The following is a 20,424-nucleotide window of genomic DNA, read 5'->3' on the forward strand; positions in this document are numbered from 1 at the left end:
AAATTGATCCAATGAAATTTGGGGAATTATTTTTTTTGTGTTGAAGAGGAGTGCCGTATTTTTTGGGTACTCGAGTTTAGCCAATTGATTGCTGCTTCAACTTCATTCATAACAACTGGTTTAAGAAGGTGTTTTATTTCAGTACTACAACAGCATCCGAACGTGCACGGTTCAATGTGCAAATAATGTAACATGTAAACTATCGTATATTTACAAATGAATCATTATCTGTGTGGAAAGACTGTATTTAAGAGCGGAAGATAATTAAGTAGTTCGAAAAAAATGAGAGGATGTAAGAACGCCGGTCCGTTGGGTTTTACCGAATGTTAACCGCCAAGAACTAAATTGCATCGAAAGTCGGGTGCGTTGCTCATATAAAATTAAAGTTTTCCCAGAATTTGATGCGTGAATCAGTTAGCAATGATCTCTGAAAGTGGTGAATCAACGGTCAGTAGAAACACCGCTCCAAATGGTTTCACATCGAACGTGGATGCCAATCGGAACAATAACAGTGAAGATTCATTGTTTCAGAGACTGAAAACTTCCGAACTGCTCAAACATTTACTGAGTAGTCGGATCGAAAAAAAATCGGACGTTAAACCGTGTGAATCACGCCGTAAGAAGAACAAATCTGCATCACTACTTCCCCCAGTGAGTCAACTCAAAAAGAACGGAACTTTTTATCGGGCGCAAGATGAGTCGATAAATAAATCTGTGAAGGTACCGCCGATAGTGAGCAGTTCTCATCCCGGGCCAGTGCTAAGTGGTGTTAAAGGTAGCGATAATGGAATTATGGACAAACCCCAAAGTGATAACAGTGAAACCAGTGGCGAAACGCAAAGTTACAGAGACAGCTTGCAACGATTTCTCAGTGACGAAAGTTCCCAATCGACGGGCCAAAATGACAGGCTCTCCGAAGAAGATTTACCGATTATACCAAACGACATGTTTTCGACGGAGACGATGGATTTTATCTTGTCCGAAGCAGAAAAGAATCTACACATACAATCACCACCCTCTAGTCAAGTTTCTCAGGACAGTGATAGCTACGAATTTACGGAATTGTTGCCAGTATCTAAACTACCCTCATATTTCGAAGCATCGTTTCATTTACAACCATCCACATCAAAAGATGATAGTTCCTCTAACGTGTTCTTCGATCCGACGGCTGCTGACGATAGTATAAGAAACAAATCCACCGAAAGTATTATTTCAAGCCAAAATACTGATAAAGTTGCTGGAAAAGACAGCGACAGTGATAGCGATGTAGACAGAGAAATGGTTTTAGTTCCTTCCGGTAAGTAGACTTCTCTAAATGCAAACACAGTCTGCATTTATAATTAGCTTGCAGAATGTGACTTCCTAATTCTTTGTTTTCTTGAAATTAAATTACACTCGGTTTTATAATTTTAATTATTTAATTTAAAAAAATCCTACTCATTCTCAACAAAAAAAAATAATTCTTTTTGTTTTCATGGCTTGTAGCTAAGACAACTGCTTAAAGAATAGTATTTATTTTAATGTAATAAATTTTAGAGAAAATCTCCAAGAAGTAGACTACACTGCACTACCAAAGTGGTTAACACAACTTCAATTTGAGTTGTTTGGTTTGGAGAGAAGTTTTGTGATGGTTTTGCTGTCAGTCTTCCTCCTACATAATTTATTATAAGCCTTATTTTACAGGTTTAATAAAAATATTATTTGCTAGTTTTATTTATTTTACATCTCACGTATTTGGTATAATCCGCAATGGTTGAGAAAATAAAGGTTTTTATTAGTTTCGACAATAAACATTTATCAGATTTGACTAATTTAAAAAAAAAATGAGATTCCACAGAATAAGAATTGTCGAACTAAGCATCGTTCACGTTGTTTCAGCATAATGGGCGGCCATTATTTATTTTTTTAACGTTGGACACACTGTTTGGTTTCCGTCACTAAAGTACCTGACCTGACCTGACATGCGGACCTATCAAAATGAAGATAACATGTTGCTGAATCTCCCGCGATGTCTGAGTATTCTTCTATTACAAACTAGTAAAACTGACAACAATACACTAGACATTGATGCTATTTATAACCTCAAACTTAGAAAAACATAACCTAATTCAACAGACAGCCTTACCACCAAATTAGTAAATGCAAATTTCCATGGCCTCGCATTATGCCAAAACAACTTGAATGCATTTTGCCTAAAAAATGTAAAAAGTAAATATCCATATTTGATTTAATAACAGAAAACCGCAGTCAATTTTCAATTAACAATAAAATTGGATAATTTCCTTTTTAACGTGGGAAACATATTTTTTCTTATTATGAAAGTTAGTCTTTAGCAAAGCTTTTAAGTACCTTAGATTGATTAAAATTGTACAGTTTAGGTACAAATAAATATTTTATTGCAAATAGATTATAGCCCAAGGCTCTAAAACTGAACTTTTATTTGGACAATATTTTTTACAGAAAAAATTTTAGCCCAATTTTTTTAGTGTATTTCAGTAAACTCTCTCGGAGAGATCTGCATGAGTTAATGGTGTTATCCTATCAACTCTTACTAATTCTTTGGTATCATTTAGAATAATCCAAAGTTGAAAAAGAAATATCTGAACTGTATCTTGTACAAATTTTGATTTCTCATTTTAAACCAGTGGCTTCTGGATTATTTTGAACATTTATTTTTGGAGACCCAAGCACTGTCCAAAGAACTTGTCAACACTTAGCCATGAAGCAAATGTGCATTCCTAGAATTAATCAAGTGTATAGTGTGAGCACACATAATGAAAACATTATGCAAATGTGAATAATTTGAGCCTCGCCCTCTTTATTGTAGTAGATGACCAGTCGATGACATAAATAATGACACGAACCTGACATCTTTAATATTTATTAAGAGAACTTTTGAATGAAAAATATTTTACACTGAATTTAAGTTTAATTTTGAACGCTTCTTGATTGATTTGTCTTAATCCTTGATTATTATTCATGTGTATAAGAGCTGTATAAAAGACAGAGACCATGTGACAAAAAATGCTTCTAAAATAATCCGATTAACATTATGAAATCCACCAAAGGTGAATCAGGCTCTAAGAAAATAAGAAACAGCTGGCACAGCTGTAGCGGACGTTCAAAATTCAAAAAGGACGTAAAGCTCATTAAAATTTACTAAAAGGATGTACTCAAAAACGTAATTATTAGAACAAATTAGAAATAAAAACTGAATCTGTCATGATAACAATTTTAGCTTGAGTGCCACTTCACACAAGAGTGCAGCTGCAACAGCATTAAACAGATAAGAAACAAAAAGACTCAGTGGTGCATTTTCGAAATATTTTTATTGGTTAATTTTTTATTGAAACTGAAATGACATGAAAATTGGTCAGTTTTTCACGATTTGTAAAAAAAAAAATTATAAATGATATTCTTTTCCAACATCATAATAACATTAAAACTGCAAACTTGTAAATCAAAGAATTTTGAAAGTATCGTTTTGATGAAATATAAAAACACAAAATAACAGCGAAGACTTAAAGGCAAAGGATCATAGCTTCAAGCATAATTTCAAGATGTGATAACTTTAAGTTAGTGTAAATCATCTTTACAAAAGCAAAGAAGAGTAAAAGAACCTAAAGAAAAAAATATCCTAAAGTTGTTTCTCGGTTGCAATCTGCAGATGGCTATTTTATTACACGTTATTCTTTTTTAGGTCGAGTTAATGGTTTAACATTTTTTAAGCTAATTGTAAGAATTTATATTGAAATGAGTCCAAGTGTGCGATTTTTTTGATTTTCTGAAAATTTATCAAAGTACTATAAACTTCCTATTTATCACATGGACATTTCTGTTTCATTTAAAATAATCCAGAGGCATTCAAAAAGTTTCATTTTTATCCCAAAGTTCTTATATTTTAGAACTTTGTTCTGTAAAAAAAAAACAATCGACTAACTACCCAAAGCAGCTTCTAACGTCTTTAAATTATTAACTATTGCAACGAAAGGGTCAATATTTGATTGCTCTGGTTGTGCATTTCTCAGTAGAAAATTGTCTCTGCTAGATCTGTTTAGAAAGACATAAAAACAACTTTCGTCAATTCTTTGTATTGCTCAAAAATCTTAAATATATCGGGCGTTCATTTAAATGTATCCTCAAAGTTGGCGCTGAAGAGTCGATTGTGAACGCACCACGGATTACATATCACGGATCAGCTGTTTAAATCTAACCTCGCTTTTTGCGTTGTTTGTGTTTTTACTCTGCAGACTACGTGGAGCAGACTCCAGCAGGTGGTGCGTTCACAATCGACTCTTTGAGGATTAAATGAACACCCGATACTTTCATAAAAGTAAAAAGTAAAACAAACAATTTTTCTTTTCTGAAATTAAATATATTTTAATCAGAAGGAAAATAACAGACATTCCTTCTTATGCACTTTAGCTGCGGAAGTAATACTTGTATTATTAAATATGTATCACAAAAATGGTACCTTTAATGGTTGACAGTTTGCTCTCAATTAGCATTTTGTCAACAGTTGAATTGCTTTTAATTAATTATACGTAGAAAAATTAGTCTATTTTTTTTTTAATAATATGGAATATTCACAACAAGAACAAAGGAAGGGGTGGGGTACCAACTGCAAAGGTAAATGTGGTCTAAATTTTTCGACCTTAAAAATTTAACCAGCGCTAACCCAACTTACTGAAGAAGATTTAAAGTTAGGAAGTTTCGTATGTACGAGGCCCCCCTTTAAAAAAATTGCAAATAGTTGTAAGCTATATAATTTTCATTCTTGGCGTGCACTAACCTTTAATTCCTAAAACATTCTTCTGGTCTTGACACATCTTCTTTTTTGAGTAAATTAGATTATTAGATTTTTTAAATCATTACTTAATAAAAATATTGCATTATTTCTAAACTTATCTGTTCCTTTATAATATTTATATAATTTTTTATATTGATTCTGATATTTTTTTAATAACATTGTGAACAATTACGCTGCCCTGTTATTATCTAATGAAGAGCCTTCTAGTTTACCAGCGCCGTTTTTCTTGTAGATCCACTCGAATGGACCAACACCCACATTAAATCTTGGCTGTCATGGTGTTCTCGGAAATTCTCGCTCAATCCGAAACCCGATTTCGAGAAGTTTCCGAAGACCGGAACCGAACTATGCGAACTAACAAGAAGTGATTTTGAAACCAAAGCAGGTTGCTCGAGAACAGGTACCATTCTTGCCAAACACATCGCCCATCTTCGACACAGCGTCACTGGTAGATCAACCAGTCCACTGAACGTCGAATGTAAAGTTTTCGAAGACGACGATGATGACGACGAAAAAGGTAAAAATTAAACCGATCAATTAACTCCCTTAGGGTCCTGCACTGTCCGAATAGACCGGACGTTGTTATTTCCCCCTGGGGAGAATCCCAATCCGTTAATCCCTCAGAAAATCTCTGATAGCAATAATGATGATTGCCAGTCTTATCAATCAGAGGATTGGTATTTTGGGGTGCGAAAGCATTAACTTTCAAATTTTCATTGTTATTATGGTTACGGGTTGTGAATTCTTCATTTAACACCACAATGATGTTGGCTTCGGACGTATAAACACTTCTAAGAATAGGCAAGGTGGTTGTGAGGTTGGAATTAAAAGTTGTGGGTTTTCCAATGCAGGAAGACTTTGGAGTGCATACTGATTGTTTTTTTCAATGGTCGTGATTAATTGCTTCCAGTTTGAATGGAGAAGCGAAAACTTCACTAATTATTACACATCATCACATCCAACAGAAAAATAATTACATTTTACCATTATCATTTTCAAGCCAGAAATAATACATCTTTAGCAAATTATTTTCTGCAGCAACATCATTTACGTCATATTATTCAAATAGATTTGTCACAGGCACAAGCGTCAGCATAATGAATTATTATTATTATTATTATTATTATTATTTATTAGTAATCGGGAATAAATTAATCTACATCGTGGTAAAAGTTAAAATGCTAATATTATTTGCGATCGGTACTGGCGCATCCACCAATTTTTACATCGTACCGAAATTCGATACTGCATTTTTCATATTGTTTTGTAAGGTCAATACTCGTATGTCATAATTAATTACAAGATAAAATCGCCTCAAAATTGTTCTCGACCGGACCAAGTATTCGATAGGTACGTAAAAGAACTGGATGACCTTCACTCTGAGATATATTCTAAATACTTTGTGTTATCTAGATCTGAACACTTCTTCACTTCAATTCAATCTTTTTTTTTATATTTGCCACAGATTCGTCTTGCTATAATTAAATAACCGTTCCTCTGAAGTAACTCATTGATCCTGTATTTCACAAAGGATGAAGGACATCATACTACTGATTTATTGTTCCAAAAATAATAACGGCTAGTCTAGATAAAAGTATCGTAACGGGTCGTGTTGCGATAGGAAATGGGGAAATCGTCAAAAAGGCCCTAGGTCGCAAGAAATAATTAGTAAATGAGAAATTACATAAACCAAAGGAGCAGGACGATTCTGTAACCAATCCTAAAATGAATTATACAGACGAACAAAGTATTTCCTCGGTCATGACAAAAGCCAAAAAAATCAAGTCAGTTTACCTTGCGCTTTACTTTCCCACACTAGTATGGTAAAGTATGTCATTACGACGAATGTAGCGGTAATGAAATTATTACCGCACTAGTGGGTATACCTATTTGTTGTTAAATAGATTATATCGTCATATACATAGAATTTATGAAAGAATCTGATGAACAATTGGTGTTTTTTTTTGTACTTACCTACTTTTCAGTTCTTTGCAATAGGTACTAGCAATTTATTCTGTTGCTTTATTGCTAAATAATAATTGTCATAATAAACTATTGACAACATCTTGAATATTGTTTTTATAACATCAACAAACAACCCACAGTTTTATTAACGTCATCACATTTTATGTGAGCAAGAGATAATAAATTAATTTCTACTGCAACTCATACTTTTTTTGGATAATTTTTGAGGAAAGGGTCGGGATCTGCACAACTAAGTAATTTATGTGTAATGTTTGTTTTCATGACTGTAAACGCGCCTAAATCTATTAAGCAATTTAACGATAAGACTGATAAGAACCCTCCGGAACGCGTAAATCGGTTTTGCCGGAAAACGACTGGAATTGGAAATGGAAGCGATTACGTGGAGGAAGAAAGAAGTAAATTGAACCTTTCGGAAAGACTATTATCACATTGAACAATTGTACGATTGAGATAAGCACGAGAATAATAATCTCATATCGAACCGTAATTAGTCCAGATTGGATTTGAGAAAGTGATCAAGTAAGATTATTTATTATTTGACATAATAATGGAAGTTGTCCTCCTGGTCACATGTTGATTTTTACGAGGCGACTTTCAACCTTCGACCCGAGCAAAAGCAGAGAAAAGCCGGTGTAAATACCACTTGAAATTCAGCAAGAGCTCCGATATAAGGGTAATATATAACTCGTTCCCGCCACCCTTCCTTCCTTCCTACGTGCCGAGTTTCCTTCCTCGACACCGGCGTACTTCCGAAACTTTCCACATTCCAGATAATGCCACAATATTAATGATCATTTTATATCAAACGACGCTCGAAAATATGAATGTGCCACCGCTTGATAAATATCTCGACGTATAAACGTGATAATTGCATTATTATACGCCCTAAATGCACCCCGGATCAAGCCACTTCACGCCTCAAATCGTTTTAATGCACCCTCGCATAAACAGCGGATTACACGAATGCAACAAATAAAATTTCATTTTTGCCCTCGCAAAATCCACGATTGACACCTTAGTCTGCAAACAAGATTTTATGTATTTTCGTTAAATGTTTTGTACAAAATAAAAAATAAATATGATATAAATATGATATTTAAAAAAAAATCAGGATTCTCCGAAATTAACTGATATTAATTTTTATCTCTAGATTTTTATTCCTCTGTCACGTCAGATCGAAAAATGCGATTGACAATGTGATATAAAAATTTTCTCACATTTTAAAATAATAACTTGTGGCAATATACTGGGTGCCTTTTAATGATTGAAATAATTTTTATTTGGTTGGCAACACATTTACGATTTTATGTTGGTACACTTGACTGTCAAATTCAAATATCACAGTTCTAACGTCAAAATAAATCAAATTGTTATTATCTATTTCTAGAATCTTGAAAGCGAATCAACACACAACTCTTTGACCAATGACTATGCGTACCAATTATTCGGAAGTGCCAACCCACTAAATTTGTCTCAATCATTAAAAATCACCCGGTATTACACCTATGTTTTTCATAATCAGGGAACAAATAGGTTAAGAACGGCTTTCGTAATTATCCAGAAAGATGTATTGAAAGTAGTGAAAAAATAATCTAATATGAACAATTTGTATTGTAAGGCACGAAATAGTGATTGGAGTAGGTACTCTTTGAAAAGATTTCATGTCTCATACAAGACAAATGAAATAGGAAGAAAATCATATGCATACGTTTTATCTACTATGAGTTATTATTATCATAAGAAATAATTAGTAAACGAGAAAAAATGGTATTACACAAACCAAAGTATGTACCCGTGTAGACAGTTTATGCATTGAATATCTACTCATTCAACAGTTACTGGAATTCTTTGCAAGAAGATGAAGAATTCTCAGAAAACAAAAAAGTCTTGGTATCCTAATAAGAATAAGCATAATGCCCAGATATTGCCGAGAAATTATCAAAAATTAAGGATGGTGTTTTTATTATTAAAAAAAATAATTTTGTTTAAAAGCTTCAAAATATTTTTACACAACTTTTGTTCATAAATTTGAGGATAGTACAGTGATGATTGCACAGTTTCTCTTATTTGCTGCATTGTTTCTTTTACATGGAAACTCTTTGTTACTCTGATTGTTTTAGAACAATTACATCTTGTCCAGTTTAATAATTGTTTTTTTAATCTACCTGATAATTCGTTTTCGACAACAATTTCAGTGGTCAAAACATTTGATTAGCTTAATTCTTGTTTAATAAACCGTCGCTGCCGATGGAAATGTCTGAGGGAGTTTACAGGAGCGACACTTGCCGACTTAATTACTGGGTAATAAATAACTTAGTAGGCTAATATGGTAGTTGAAACGGCGCCCCAAATCCGGGCCGGAGATAATCCTGCCACGCCGGGGTTTATCGTAATCCTGGCCCTGTCTCATTATGCAGCACAGCGGGACTCGCGATATTGTTTTCTTGATTACCTGTGCCCTTAAATTCCCAGTACTTAAACACACGGAACACCTTGAGCTTTCGATTAAATAGTCTAACAGACATGCGGACGGTTATGGGGCGAAATGGGTGGAAAGTATCGAGTACGAACGTCCATTTGATCCATCGGAGCGGAGACCGGGTATCAGTTTTCGGATTACACCCCAGCGGGGGCACATCTAAAAGTCAAATACTGTCACTCGACCCGCAGACTTTACAGGGCTTAGATGTTTGGCCCCTCGCCCTTCAACTTGCATTGTCAGACTTTCGGCCTTTTGTATTAATGGCGTTGATTCAATTTCGACCCTCGGTGAGCAGAAATACCATCAATTATTGTTTATTACAATACATCACGGTTAGCCGACAAGAAGGTTCCTGAAGAGCAATTTAGTTTACAAAAAAGTACCAACTTTGGATGACATCAACAATTGATACTCTTAAAAATATTTAGTAGATATCATACAGTACGAGTGTAAAGTAAGGAATAAAATAAATTGAATTGTTGTGGCAGCATTTTCCATCCGTTCTCTTAAGACTGCAATTGCATCAATTGGGATCGAATACACCAAGTCCTTCATGTACCCCCACAAGAAGAAGTAGCAGGGAAATTCTTTAGACTCGAGGAGCACTCCCGCACACTTCACCATACGCCAACACAATATCTATGTATTCACTATTCGAAAATAAACGCGCCATTTTCACAAAATTTTAGCTTAAATCACAGAATCAACACCTGCCTTTTGGAGTCGAACAAACTAAAAATGTAATCCTCTCTACCTCGGCCGCAGAGCGAAAAAACTCTATTTTAAAAAACACAATGTTTTGCGCTAATTTTACAATAGTATATTATTATACGAATTTTACAAGACGTTTGACTGTGACACAAGTTGGCTGGGGCACGACGAACGCAGTGAGGAGTGAGCCAACAGAACCAGTGTCACAGTGCGGCTTATAAAATGAGTTTAATATACTATTTTTTCTACTTTGGTCGCATTAATTTGATAAAAACTCAAAAATCTAATTAATCTAGGGACTTTTGTGTGGCATGAGTTACGGTGGCATTTCTGTGAAATTCTGTCAAATGTCAAATGTTAGTTTTAATTGTTAGGAGCTCGCTAGAGAATCCAGCGTGCTATTACAGCAATACCAACATTATACGTATTAAAAAAACCCAAAAACAGTTTCACAAAAAGTTCCTTTATGACACTACTTTTAGTTTCACAAAAACTCATGTATGATACCAAAGCAGAAAAAAAAACGATTATTTCACGGTCACTGTCATCATATAGACAGCTCGTTAATTTATGATGAGGTAAAATACTGAAATGATAATTAGATTTCGAAAAAATGGTACATAACAATTTTGTTGTTCTTGACGAGATCTGTCACTGGTTAAAATTAATGTACTTATTTCTGAGACATGTATGTGTCTATTGAAAGCATAAAAAGTGGGACATCAAATTTCTCTCAGTTTTGAAAAATTCGATGTAGTTCAAGGTTTATTGTCATTTTGCCTTTGATTACTGTCATAGAAATTTGACTTTTTTGTTCGACACTGTCAGAATTTGAGAATTTTCTTCTGTGTGAACGGATTTTGATAAATGGATAACTTGTCAAAACGAAACGTCAAGTTAATTTTAAAGATTTTAGGCGATTTGGAGCCTTTAAGGGGGTCGTCGAACAAAAGAACGTTGTATTCAACTCGTTTTTGTGTAAATTGGACTTTTTTTGGCACTCGTGGGCCTTAAAAAAACAATTTACACAGGAACTCGTTAAATAAATAACTATTTATACTCCTATTTTCCATTTCTAAATGCCCTCTTCTTTTGATAAAGGTAGATTTTGATTGGGACTTTGCATTAAATAAATATTCACTACGTGCTTACTTACAGTCATTTCCTACAACCTACAATACTTAGTGACAACGTCAATCAATTCAAAGTAGGGTTAGAAACAGATAATGGTCATTTCACATTAAAAGTCAAGACAGTGCCGTTAATGTCCCACTTTTTTTGCTCCCAATAGCACAAAATCATATTTTAGTAAAAATTTTAGATCCTAGAAGTACAGTCAGTATTAGTATTAATGCTATACAGCATGATTACTAGTGCATTCGCTGATAATGACATGAAAATTTTCTAACGGAATGGTGTAGAAGCGAAGGAAAAAGCATGTTATTTAAAGGAGATAGAAACCACAATCTATGATGCACTTTAGAAAAACAACAAAATTTCCACGTTGTTTCGGGGAAAAATGCGTCTTGTGGTAACTTTATCTAAAAAAGTAAACTATGATTATGCAAATCCTGCTGTCACCTTAAAGATTTGTTTAATACCTGTGTGCACAATTTAAGTATTAATTTTTATCGGTTGGTCAAAAATTTATGTGTGGTACAGTCACGGCCACGGAATTTCGTCAGTCGTTGTCATTCAACTGACATTAGCTGTAAAACAGGTTTTATATATTTCTAACCCCACATTGGAATTTTTGACATGGGTGTCAATTTGTCAATCAATTTTTATCGTACGTGCCAGAATTTCTGTCACAAACATTTTGTATGTCAGTCATAATGACAATAAAGCTTAGGCTACACAAGTTTTTTCGAATTGACAGTAAAATAACTGACGAAATTCCGTGGCTGTAACTGTACATAACATCTTTTAAGTTATTGTTAATTTAATGTAAGATATAGTGGATTCCAAAAATATCCGTGCTGTCAAGTGTCACAATTTGTGAACATTTATTATTCCCAATGTACCCGGCTGAAAGTTGAAACACAATTTTTGATTGAAAGTGTACCATGCTTTATTTTTTGTGAGGTTGTGTATGATATGGGTGTTTCTGTCAAATTTCGGTCTGATCAAAATTTATTTTGGCTGCTGTTCTCTTTTGTTTTTCCATTTTTTTTTTCGAATTGTTGACAAATTGTAATTGACACTGTGTCATAAAAATTTGGCGGAGTTTGTATTGTCGCAGGGTGGTTAACCAAGTACCGTGCGATCGAATAAAAAAAAAATCAGAGCAGGCGAAAATGGTGGTTTGAACAGCATAAGAGTAGCACAATCCAGGTAACTCAGTTTTTTTTTTATTCGATCGCACGTTACATTGAAAAGTACTAGAACAGCTTTGTCAATAATCAGTGTGACAACTTGACGGAACTTTGATAGTTCGGATGTTTTTGGAATTAACTAGGTATAGCAAATTATTCTGCTACGAAAAATGTACACATATTTTGACCATATTTATGATTTTGCCTAATTTAATACCTTAAGGCTCCCATACACAAAGAGGATGCATGAAAGGAAAGCTCGGGGAAGGAAGGAAGGATGAGAACTCGAGAACTTCCTACCGCTGTTAATAAGACACCACGTGACCAACTCCAACCAATCCAAACTCTCCTAACATAATTTGTCTGGAAAATTTATTATTTCAAGTTTATCCTTCTGGCGAAATTTAGACTTTGTTTATTTTCCAAAAAAAATCAGAGAACTCAATGTACCTTAGGTTCACAGTTATTTTAACTTTCAAACGTTTTTTTTCGTTTGGCGAAGATGTCATTGCAAGACATTTATGTGTGATCAGGGTTGATTGGAGGGGGTGAATTTGAAAGAGAAACGTCGGCGTCGTGGCGCCATTCCACGTTTAACTTCGACGTGATTGAGACGAGGACGTGTCGACGTTGTAAGATTTTGTTGATTTTGTTTAAAAAATGTTAAGTGAATAAGTGGCAGCCATGTGGAGGCTGCCGGGTTGTAGCCCCGAAGATTTATTAGTGGCGAGGCGATTGGCGGTTCGATCTCACCCTGTTCATCACAAATTACACGCAGGAACTATGATCTACAACGGTATGTCCGTCAACATTAATTGCGTCTCGCCAAAAATAGCTAACAACCATAATTTTAAAAGGCACTATTTTTTTAGTTTTCAAAATTTTCAGTATCAATAGAATGGTATCATAAAGTATATACATAATGTTATTTCAAATTTACTGGGAGCTCTCGAAGCATAGATGAATTATTTTTTTAGTTCACTTAATGACAACAGTAACAAATGCACAAAGTACTCGTACTAGTCAAGAACTGATCTATGTATTGTGTGGTAAGACCGTATCAGTAATTTACAAATACATGTTCTAGTTTGTGATTCTTTCATTATAAACCAATTACCAGATACTGTTTTGCTTTCACCTAAATAATATAAATAGTTTATAATCAAATTTCCACAAATGTATGACTTTTTAAAATTATCTAAAATAAAAAAAAAATGAAATGAATATAAATATTTTTTATCCACAATTACCTTATAATTGAAGTTTTATCCACACTTATGAACCGTATAAAGTAACACTTTATCCACTAGTGGAATAATGAAATCACTTTATTCCACTAGTGGAATAATGAAAAAATACAATCTTAAATCAATCGAACAGGATCACTTTCTTTCATTTTCACCAACTTGCACAGCGTTTTGTACAAATGGAGTCGATAAACAATCAAAAATAAATAGCGACTATTCAACACCTCCCATGTTTTTTAGTTAATTTCAATGATTTTTGAGGTGACATCCGCTGTCAGAGTGTAATGTCAAATCATTTTTTGATGACGAGATGAAATTTTGGCGATTCTGATTTTAAATCGCTGTAATTGTGGATAAAACGTTGTATTGCATTCGTGTTTTAGTCGCATTTTATCCACTTAAGAATATTAAACGCTCGTGCGTTCGCACTCGCGGTTAAAAATTCTTGCGTGGATAAAATGCTATCTAAAACACTTATACAATAAATAACTATAACCACTTCTTATTCAATCAGACATAACATAATACAATTACTGAAGATGTCTGATTATAAATTTTATTATATAAATATTTTAAAAAGTTGTTTAACTAGGACATCATTTCATTATTATACAATACTTTATTTTAAAAACATTAAACTTCGCATAAAAATAATACACTTTTAAACTTTTATTGCAGTATGCTGAAAACCATTAAAAACATTCTTCTGTGTTGGAATTTGTTTAATAGAACAGAACACTCTAGCTAGATTTGAATTTGAAAGAAAAAAATTTTCTGGGTTCTAAGAACGTTTTGTGGGAAACAAATCATAACTAAATGCTTAGCAATCAACCCTTATTAAAAAAATCCTCAAAACATGAATCCAATTTTGAACTTGGTAATATCATAACAGTATATTAAAAAACAAGTTTCATAAGACCAGTCTTGAAGCACGAATTCAAGTTTAAAAAACGAGTGCCGTAGCCACGAGTTATTTTAAAGAATGAGTACTTCAAGGTCTTATGAAACAAGTTTTTTATACAATTTTTTGTAATTTGGCCTTTTTAAGCGGTTTTTAAACAAAAATGTTTACTTTAGTCGATTTAGGGATTTTTGTGGCGGTTGGTAATGTCTTAATTTTAAAAGTAAAAATTTGATCTAGTCGCCTTTTGTTTTATTCAAATTCTGTCACAAAACACGAATATGCAAGATAATCAAGATAATCTTGCATGTAAACCCTTTAAAATACGTGAAATTGCTAAAAATACGGTCAAATTTTTCCACTAGACACTTCCTGTTCTTGACAGATTTTCTAATTTAAACTGACATGCATGGCAAGATAATTCCGCGTCAAGCTTTGCCAACCTAAAAATTTTCGTAAAATGTTCCGTAAAATAATGGCTATACCTAATGACATTGCAGATAATAACGTCGCGTTCGCTAATATGTCTATTAGGCAATCAAAATGGAGGCAAATTACAAATAATCTCTTTAAAAACCTCTGAATTTATCTGCAAAGTTTACCTTTTCACACTATTTTTTTTTAATTTTTATTTAAGATACAATGAAGCGATTGTGACTTTGAACTACGTAAATTAGAAAATTGATGAGACTTAAATTCAACAAATGTCCAAATTAGAGATGATAAACATCCAATAAAAAATTTGAACAACAGAAATTTTGTTAGAAAATTGTGAAAATGTTCTAGTTTTTTATTCATGTTTCCAACTTTTTAATTTTTATTGGAAATACATTATACATACTTAGTTATTTTGGAGTTATAATTTTGTACTTACCTACATACATATTTGTTTCAATACTGCAACTATAAAAGTATCTACCAGCTCCGCATACCCTATTTTCAACAATAATATAACAAGTGGTATTATTAGTATGATTATGATGATCGATATCTATGAGTGAAATGCGCTGCTCCGGCTTCACGAGTCATATCATCGATCATTAACCATATCATGAGTTTACATCTGATGAAAGAATATAACTAATTAATGAACGAGAAACATTTCAATCCATAATTGTGAGACTGAGAATGGGTTACCGATTGCTATCAAATTTGATAATTGTTACTGTTAGAAATGGATCAAAATTAGATGACTCGTTCTTTTGTTTTATATTAACGCTGCGATATCTCCTTACCTTACTACCCTATTTCAACCAATTGAAACCGTTGAAAAGGGACCATGTGACACATGAATTATATTCTCTTTAAAAAAGGGACCAACTAATTACGAGTACAATACAAAAATAAAGCATTCGATTTCCATTCTAATGAAATAAAAAATTGGACTTTATTTAAAATTAAATGCGCATCTAACTTTGCTCCTTGCTCAAATAATCCAAAGTGTCTGGTTGTAAAAAATATTTTAATAGGCATAATTATGAAGGCGCTAATACTTGTTTTTGAAACACCATTATACAAAATAATGTAGTAGAAAATTGCTTTTTTTCCACATAAATATGCGAAAATTAAGTGACTATAAAAATTGCCTTGCCTTGTAATTACCCATCTGAAATAACAGAAAAATGTTTTAAACACAATTTATTTATTAATCTGTCTATAAGCAAAAAGTGCACAACATTTCATGACTTGTATTTTTGATAAATCTGAATGAAAATAATGATGTGTGGTTGTAGTCGAATCTGGCACCCCTTTATGGCACATTTCACCAGGTAAATCAATTTATTTCATATGCAACATTTAACGGCGACATTATTTTGTATAAATTCGAGATATTTAAAGATGGCTTCTTTATAGATCCCTATCAACTGTTAAATGCGGCATCGAGCCGATTGGTGGCTCAAGGATCGGGTCAGATCCAACTGTGGCAGTTTCTCTTGGAACTGCTTGGCGATTCGTCGAACTCAGCTTGCATAACGTGGGAAGGCACCAATGGTGAATTCAAGCTCACGGATCCTGACGAAGTTGCACGTAGATGGGGAGAACGAAAGTCAAAACCGAATATGAACTATGATAAACTCAGCAGGGCGCTTAGGTGAGACAATAAAACTATATTATTTTTTGTTTCGTACGAAGCTCGACATAGATTTCGTGCCAAATAAAACTTTAAATTCGTATGAATTCAAACAGTATTATGGAATTCTTTCATAAAGTGCTTTCTGGCCAAGATTCTTACCTAGTCGTTTTTATTTTTATAGCAATATTGTGGCATACACAGAAAATGGAGAAGATAAGCCAAAAATATTTGTTTCGCAGAATTATTTAGGTATATCTACCTAGATATGCCAGATGACTACAGTTTAACATTTTCAAAATTAATTAATAAAGTAAAAATCATATCAAATTACTTATAAGAGAGGAAATAACATTTATTAGATAAAAATACTAAAGATAATAACAGTGGTCTCATTAATTATTGTGGCGCTTTGAAGGCTGAAAGATTCGCTTGACATTTACAAATTAAGACAACTTTCATAGAAAAAATTTTTTTTTTCACTTTTTTACTGAACAAAGTGTTAAACTTTGGAAGGTCTGCTTAATAATACATTAATTAATAATTATACATCGAACCACATTTTTTGCATCACTCCTTTATTAAATATTAAATAAAAATCCTTGGGCCGGTTTATTTATATTTCAACATTGTCATCTTTTGGTATGTTACATGTTTCTATTCCACTTCGTGGCGGCGCGAAGGGGGGGCAACTAAAAAATTTCAAATGGCAACAGATCAAATGTTATATTTTTTGAAAGGTCTTTTTATTCTCTGTCTAATCCTGAAAGCATTTTTAAAATTGGTGAATTAAAAGAAAAATTGATAGGTATGTATTTGTAAATTTCGATGACATCGACTTAAAGGTGAGAATTAGATAGGAAATTCAATAAATTGGACTACAGGTAATGTTCTAAATGAATTTGAATCAATTAATTTGAATTTGATGAGATATATTTTTATTTATACAAAAGTTTACTGACTTTCATTTTTCTTTTAATCGACCGATTTAAAGTGTTTTTATTAATAGACAGACAATAAAAAAATCTTCCAAACAATATTACATTTAGCTCCTGTTGCTACTTAAAATTTTTGAGTTGTTTCCTTTGCGCCTGGTGCAACGGAAAAGAGTAATTTACGCCAAAGATCCAGGAATTTTATTTCTTACTTTACACTCGCACTATACAGAGTGTCCCCAGAGAAAAAGGGGAATATTTGGATAAATTTAATAATCTGAATTTTAAAGAAAAAAGTCCTATCACAAGCGATAATTGAGAAAAGACATCCTAAACTTGACAAATCAGATTTTTCTTTTTTCTATCCCCATTTTTCTGTGAAAATCTCTTAACCATTCTTCCACGATAATAGAAGTTATCCAAACCCTTCTATTACTTTCCCAGACGTGCTTTACCAATCACTAACAATTTTTCTTTGTCGCCGGCCATACTCGTATTTAGGCAACGTAACTCTTTCCTTTAATAGTTTTCCGCCGACGCAATTTTCTTGTTATGTAAGAGTCTTTTCCGATAAAGCGCGAAAAAAATTAGCCTGTTTTATTCGCATTGAAAATGTTTTTTTGGCAAATAATCTTTCACAAGCAAAAGGCATTTTATATCTTCAACATTCACACTTTCAGCTTTAGCTTTAAATGTTTTAAATGCTGTGTTATAATAACGTTTGCGAAATTTCTCGAGCCAGCCAGATAAAGCACTAAAATTTTCATAACCCAAACTCTCCAATTTTTTTCACTTTACCTCGAATTTAACCTGAAAATCCAAATCAGAGAAAAACTTTACATTGTTTCTATGAATTTTACCTGACAAAGAAACTTCCTTGCTTCTCGCTTTTCTAAACCAACCATAGCACATTTTATCGATATTTAAACTTTTCGTATTCAAAAATGTCCTCTTTACATCGAGGTTTACATTGTAATGCCATTTATTTAAAAGTTCGGTTCTTTTTTTAACGATTTCAGCTGTTTGCGTATTTCCCATGTTTAATCGTTTGGAAAGGTCCCTTTTCTTTAGATATTATAAACATTCACTATTTCAACTTTTTCTTTAAGTGTCAAACTGTGGCGTTTCGCGGACATTTTTAATAAGTATGTATTTTAAACAGGCATAAGCTATACTAAGACACTCTACACTCAATAACCACACAATTCGGGAAACTACTTGATGAGAGAAAGCCCTTGTGCATCCATCGTCATAATTTGATAATGTTCGTTCAACGGAGTTTTTTGCGTCATTCGTGATTATCGTGCCCGCGTCCACCCAATGGAGAGTCCATTTAACAGAGGCTACTATTTACGAGACTTCCTATTTCTGAGATTGGGACTATAGTGTCCGTTGAATAGAGGTGTCCATTCATCGGGGTGTAGTTACTCCTATTTCACTGTATTTACTTCATTGTATTGTTTTAAAATGAAATTATGAATCCATGATGGCTTTGCTTCCAATAATTTTATTTATGTAATAAAAATACTTCTGCCGTTGCGCGTTTATGCAAACAATAAACATTTTTCCAAAAACTCTTGGTTTTTTCACAATTTCATTTAATCAAGCGAATGACGTTTATGTCAAAATTTACGAAACTGCACAGCTATAACTATGTTTTATGTTTTTTAAATGAAAATATTCATGTTAACTTTGCAAATGTATTGTGGGTTGCATATTCAATTCAGTCGGGCTCATTATCACTCGTGTAATACCCTGTCCTGGATATTCTTAGAATTCACTGTACACAATTAATATATTTGTTCTAATTAATTCATTTTACGATATAACATCTACAGCTAAATTTAAAAAAAAAAACGGGAAATGTCAAAAAAATGACACGGTTTTTTAAAATTTGTGTCATAGTTTGAAAATGGCTTTTAGAAATAGGTTAGAATTATTTGACGGTATGTCAGTTTATAAATAAATAATTCGACATTTTTCAAAATTATTTGATAGGTCAGGTCAGGTAAAATGACAAATATTTAAAACCAAATTTACATTACGAAAAATTTCGTTTCCCATTTGTTTTAAATTAAGCTGTAAGTCATTTTCAAATTAAAATACATTTCGGAATACATAATTATGTATGAATTATTATTTTTAATTAGATACTATTTCTTTATTTAAATCGGACACTGTTTCAAATAATCAGATGATTTATTTCGCTCTTTATTTATTATTGATGCGTGCATCCCATCTGTTTGTAAAGGCAAAAAGTGTTATGTCAATTGGCAAGAATACAGAAGGTATTCCATTCAAAAATAAACCGTATGGGTCGTATCCGGTGAAACCAGAAGTAAAAATATATTCCCATTAGCGAAAAGATATGGATTATTTTTTCTCGGAAGACTTTTATTTACTTAAGCATATTTAAACTGAAGTGTTTCTTCCAAAATGGCATTCTTATGATTTTTTCTCTTTTTATGATTTACTTACATTTATGCAAATTCTTTACATAACGACAAACATGGTTGCATAACGTTTTATATTTGCAGGTATTACTATGATAAAAATATAATGTCAAAAGTACACGGAAAAAGATACGCTTACAAATTCGACTTCCATGGACTAATGGCAGCCTGCCAGGCTCAGGCTCAAGGTCAGACTGATGTCGCTCCCGGATACCATAAATATCAGCCTCACCAAAGCGAATTAGGAGCAGCTCTGTATCCTACAGGACACACAACCACCCCCAAGATACCCAGCATACTTCCACCCAGCGCACAGCACACGCAATCCAGTTTATTTCCACCTCCAACTTATTGGCCCTACTCACCTGGATCTTTCGACCCAAGAGGGCCACCGTTTAATTGAATGCCATTATTTCCACATTCCAGACGTACGGTCAAAAATTAATCGAATCGAGATGTGTGCACTTAATCAAACAATTCAAGTTGTAGTCAATTTATGATAATTTTTGATCG

The 20,424-nt window shown here is 33.2% G+C and overlaps 1 protein-coding gene across 1 annotated transcript; it reads left to right on the top strand.

Moving 5' to 3' along the window:
* Window positions 1-156: 156 nt before the first annotated feature.
* On the top strand, window positions 157-20,343 carry LOC138133043 (transcriptional regulator Erg-like). Its single transcript, XM_069050829.1, has 4 exons — window positions 157-1,297; window positions 5,043-5,327; window positions 16,307-16,544; window positions 19,996-20,343. The coding sequence occupies exons 1-4, from the start codon at window positions 421-423 to the stop codon at window positions 20,312-20,314; spliced, it is 1,719 nt and encodes a 572-aa protein (XP_068906930.1). The 5' UTR covers window positions 157-420; the 3' UTR covers window positions 20,315-20,343.
* Window positions 20,344-20,424: the final 81 nt, after the last annotated feature.

The sequence above is a fragment of the Tenebrio molitor genome, chromosome 6, assembly GCF_963966145.1.
Source record: "Tenebrio molitor chromosome 6, icTenMoli1.1, whole genome shotgun sequence".
Lineage (NCBI taxonomy): Eukaryota > Metazoa > Arthropoda > Insecta > Coleoptera > Tenebrionidae > Tenebrio > Tenebrio molitor.

Coding starts and splice junctions, on each gene's coding strand:
- LOC138133043 (XM_069050829.1), top strand. CDS start 421: ATGATCTCTGAAAGTGGTGAATCAACGGTCAGTAGAAACACCGCTCCA. Junction 5,328..16,306: donor CGATGATGACGACGAAAAAG/GTAAAAATTAAA, acceptor GCTTCTTTATAG/ATCCCTATCAACTGTTAAAT. Junction 16,545..19,995: donor AAACTCAGCAGGGCGCTTAG/GTGAGACAATAA, acceptor TTATATTTGCAG/GTATTACTATGATAAAAATA.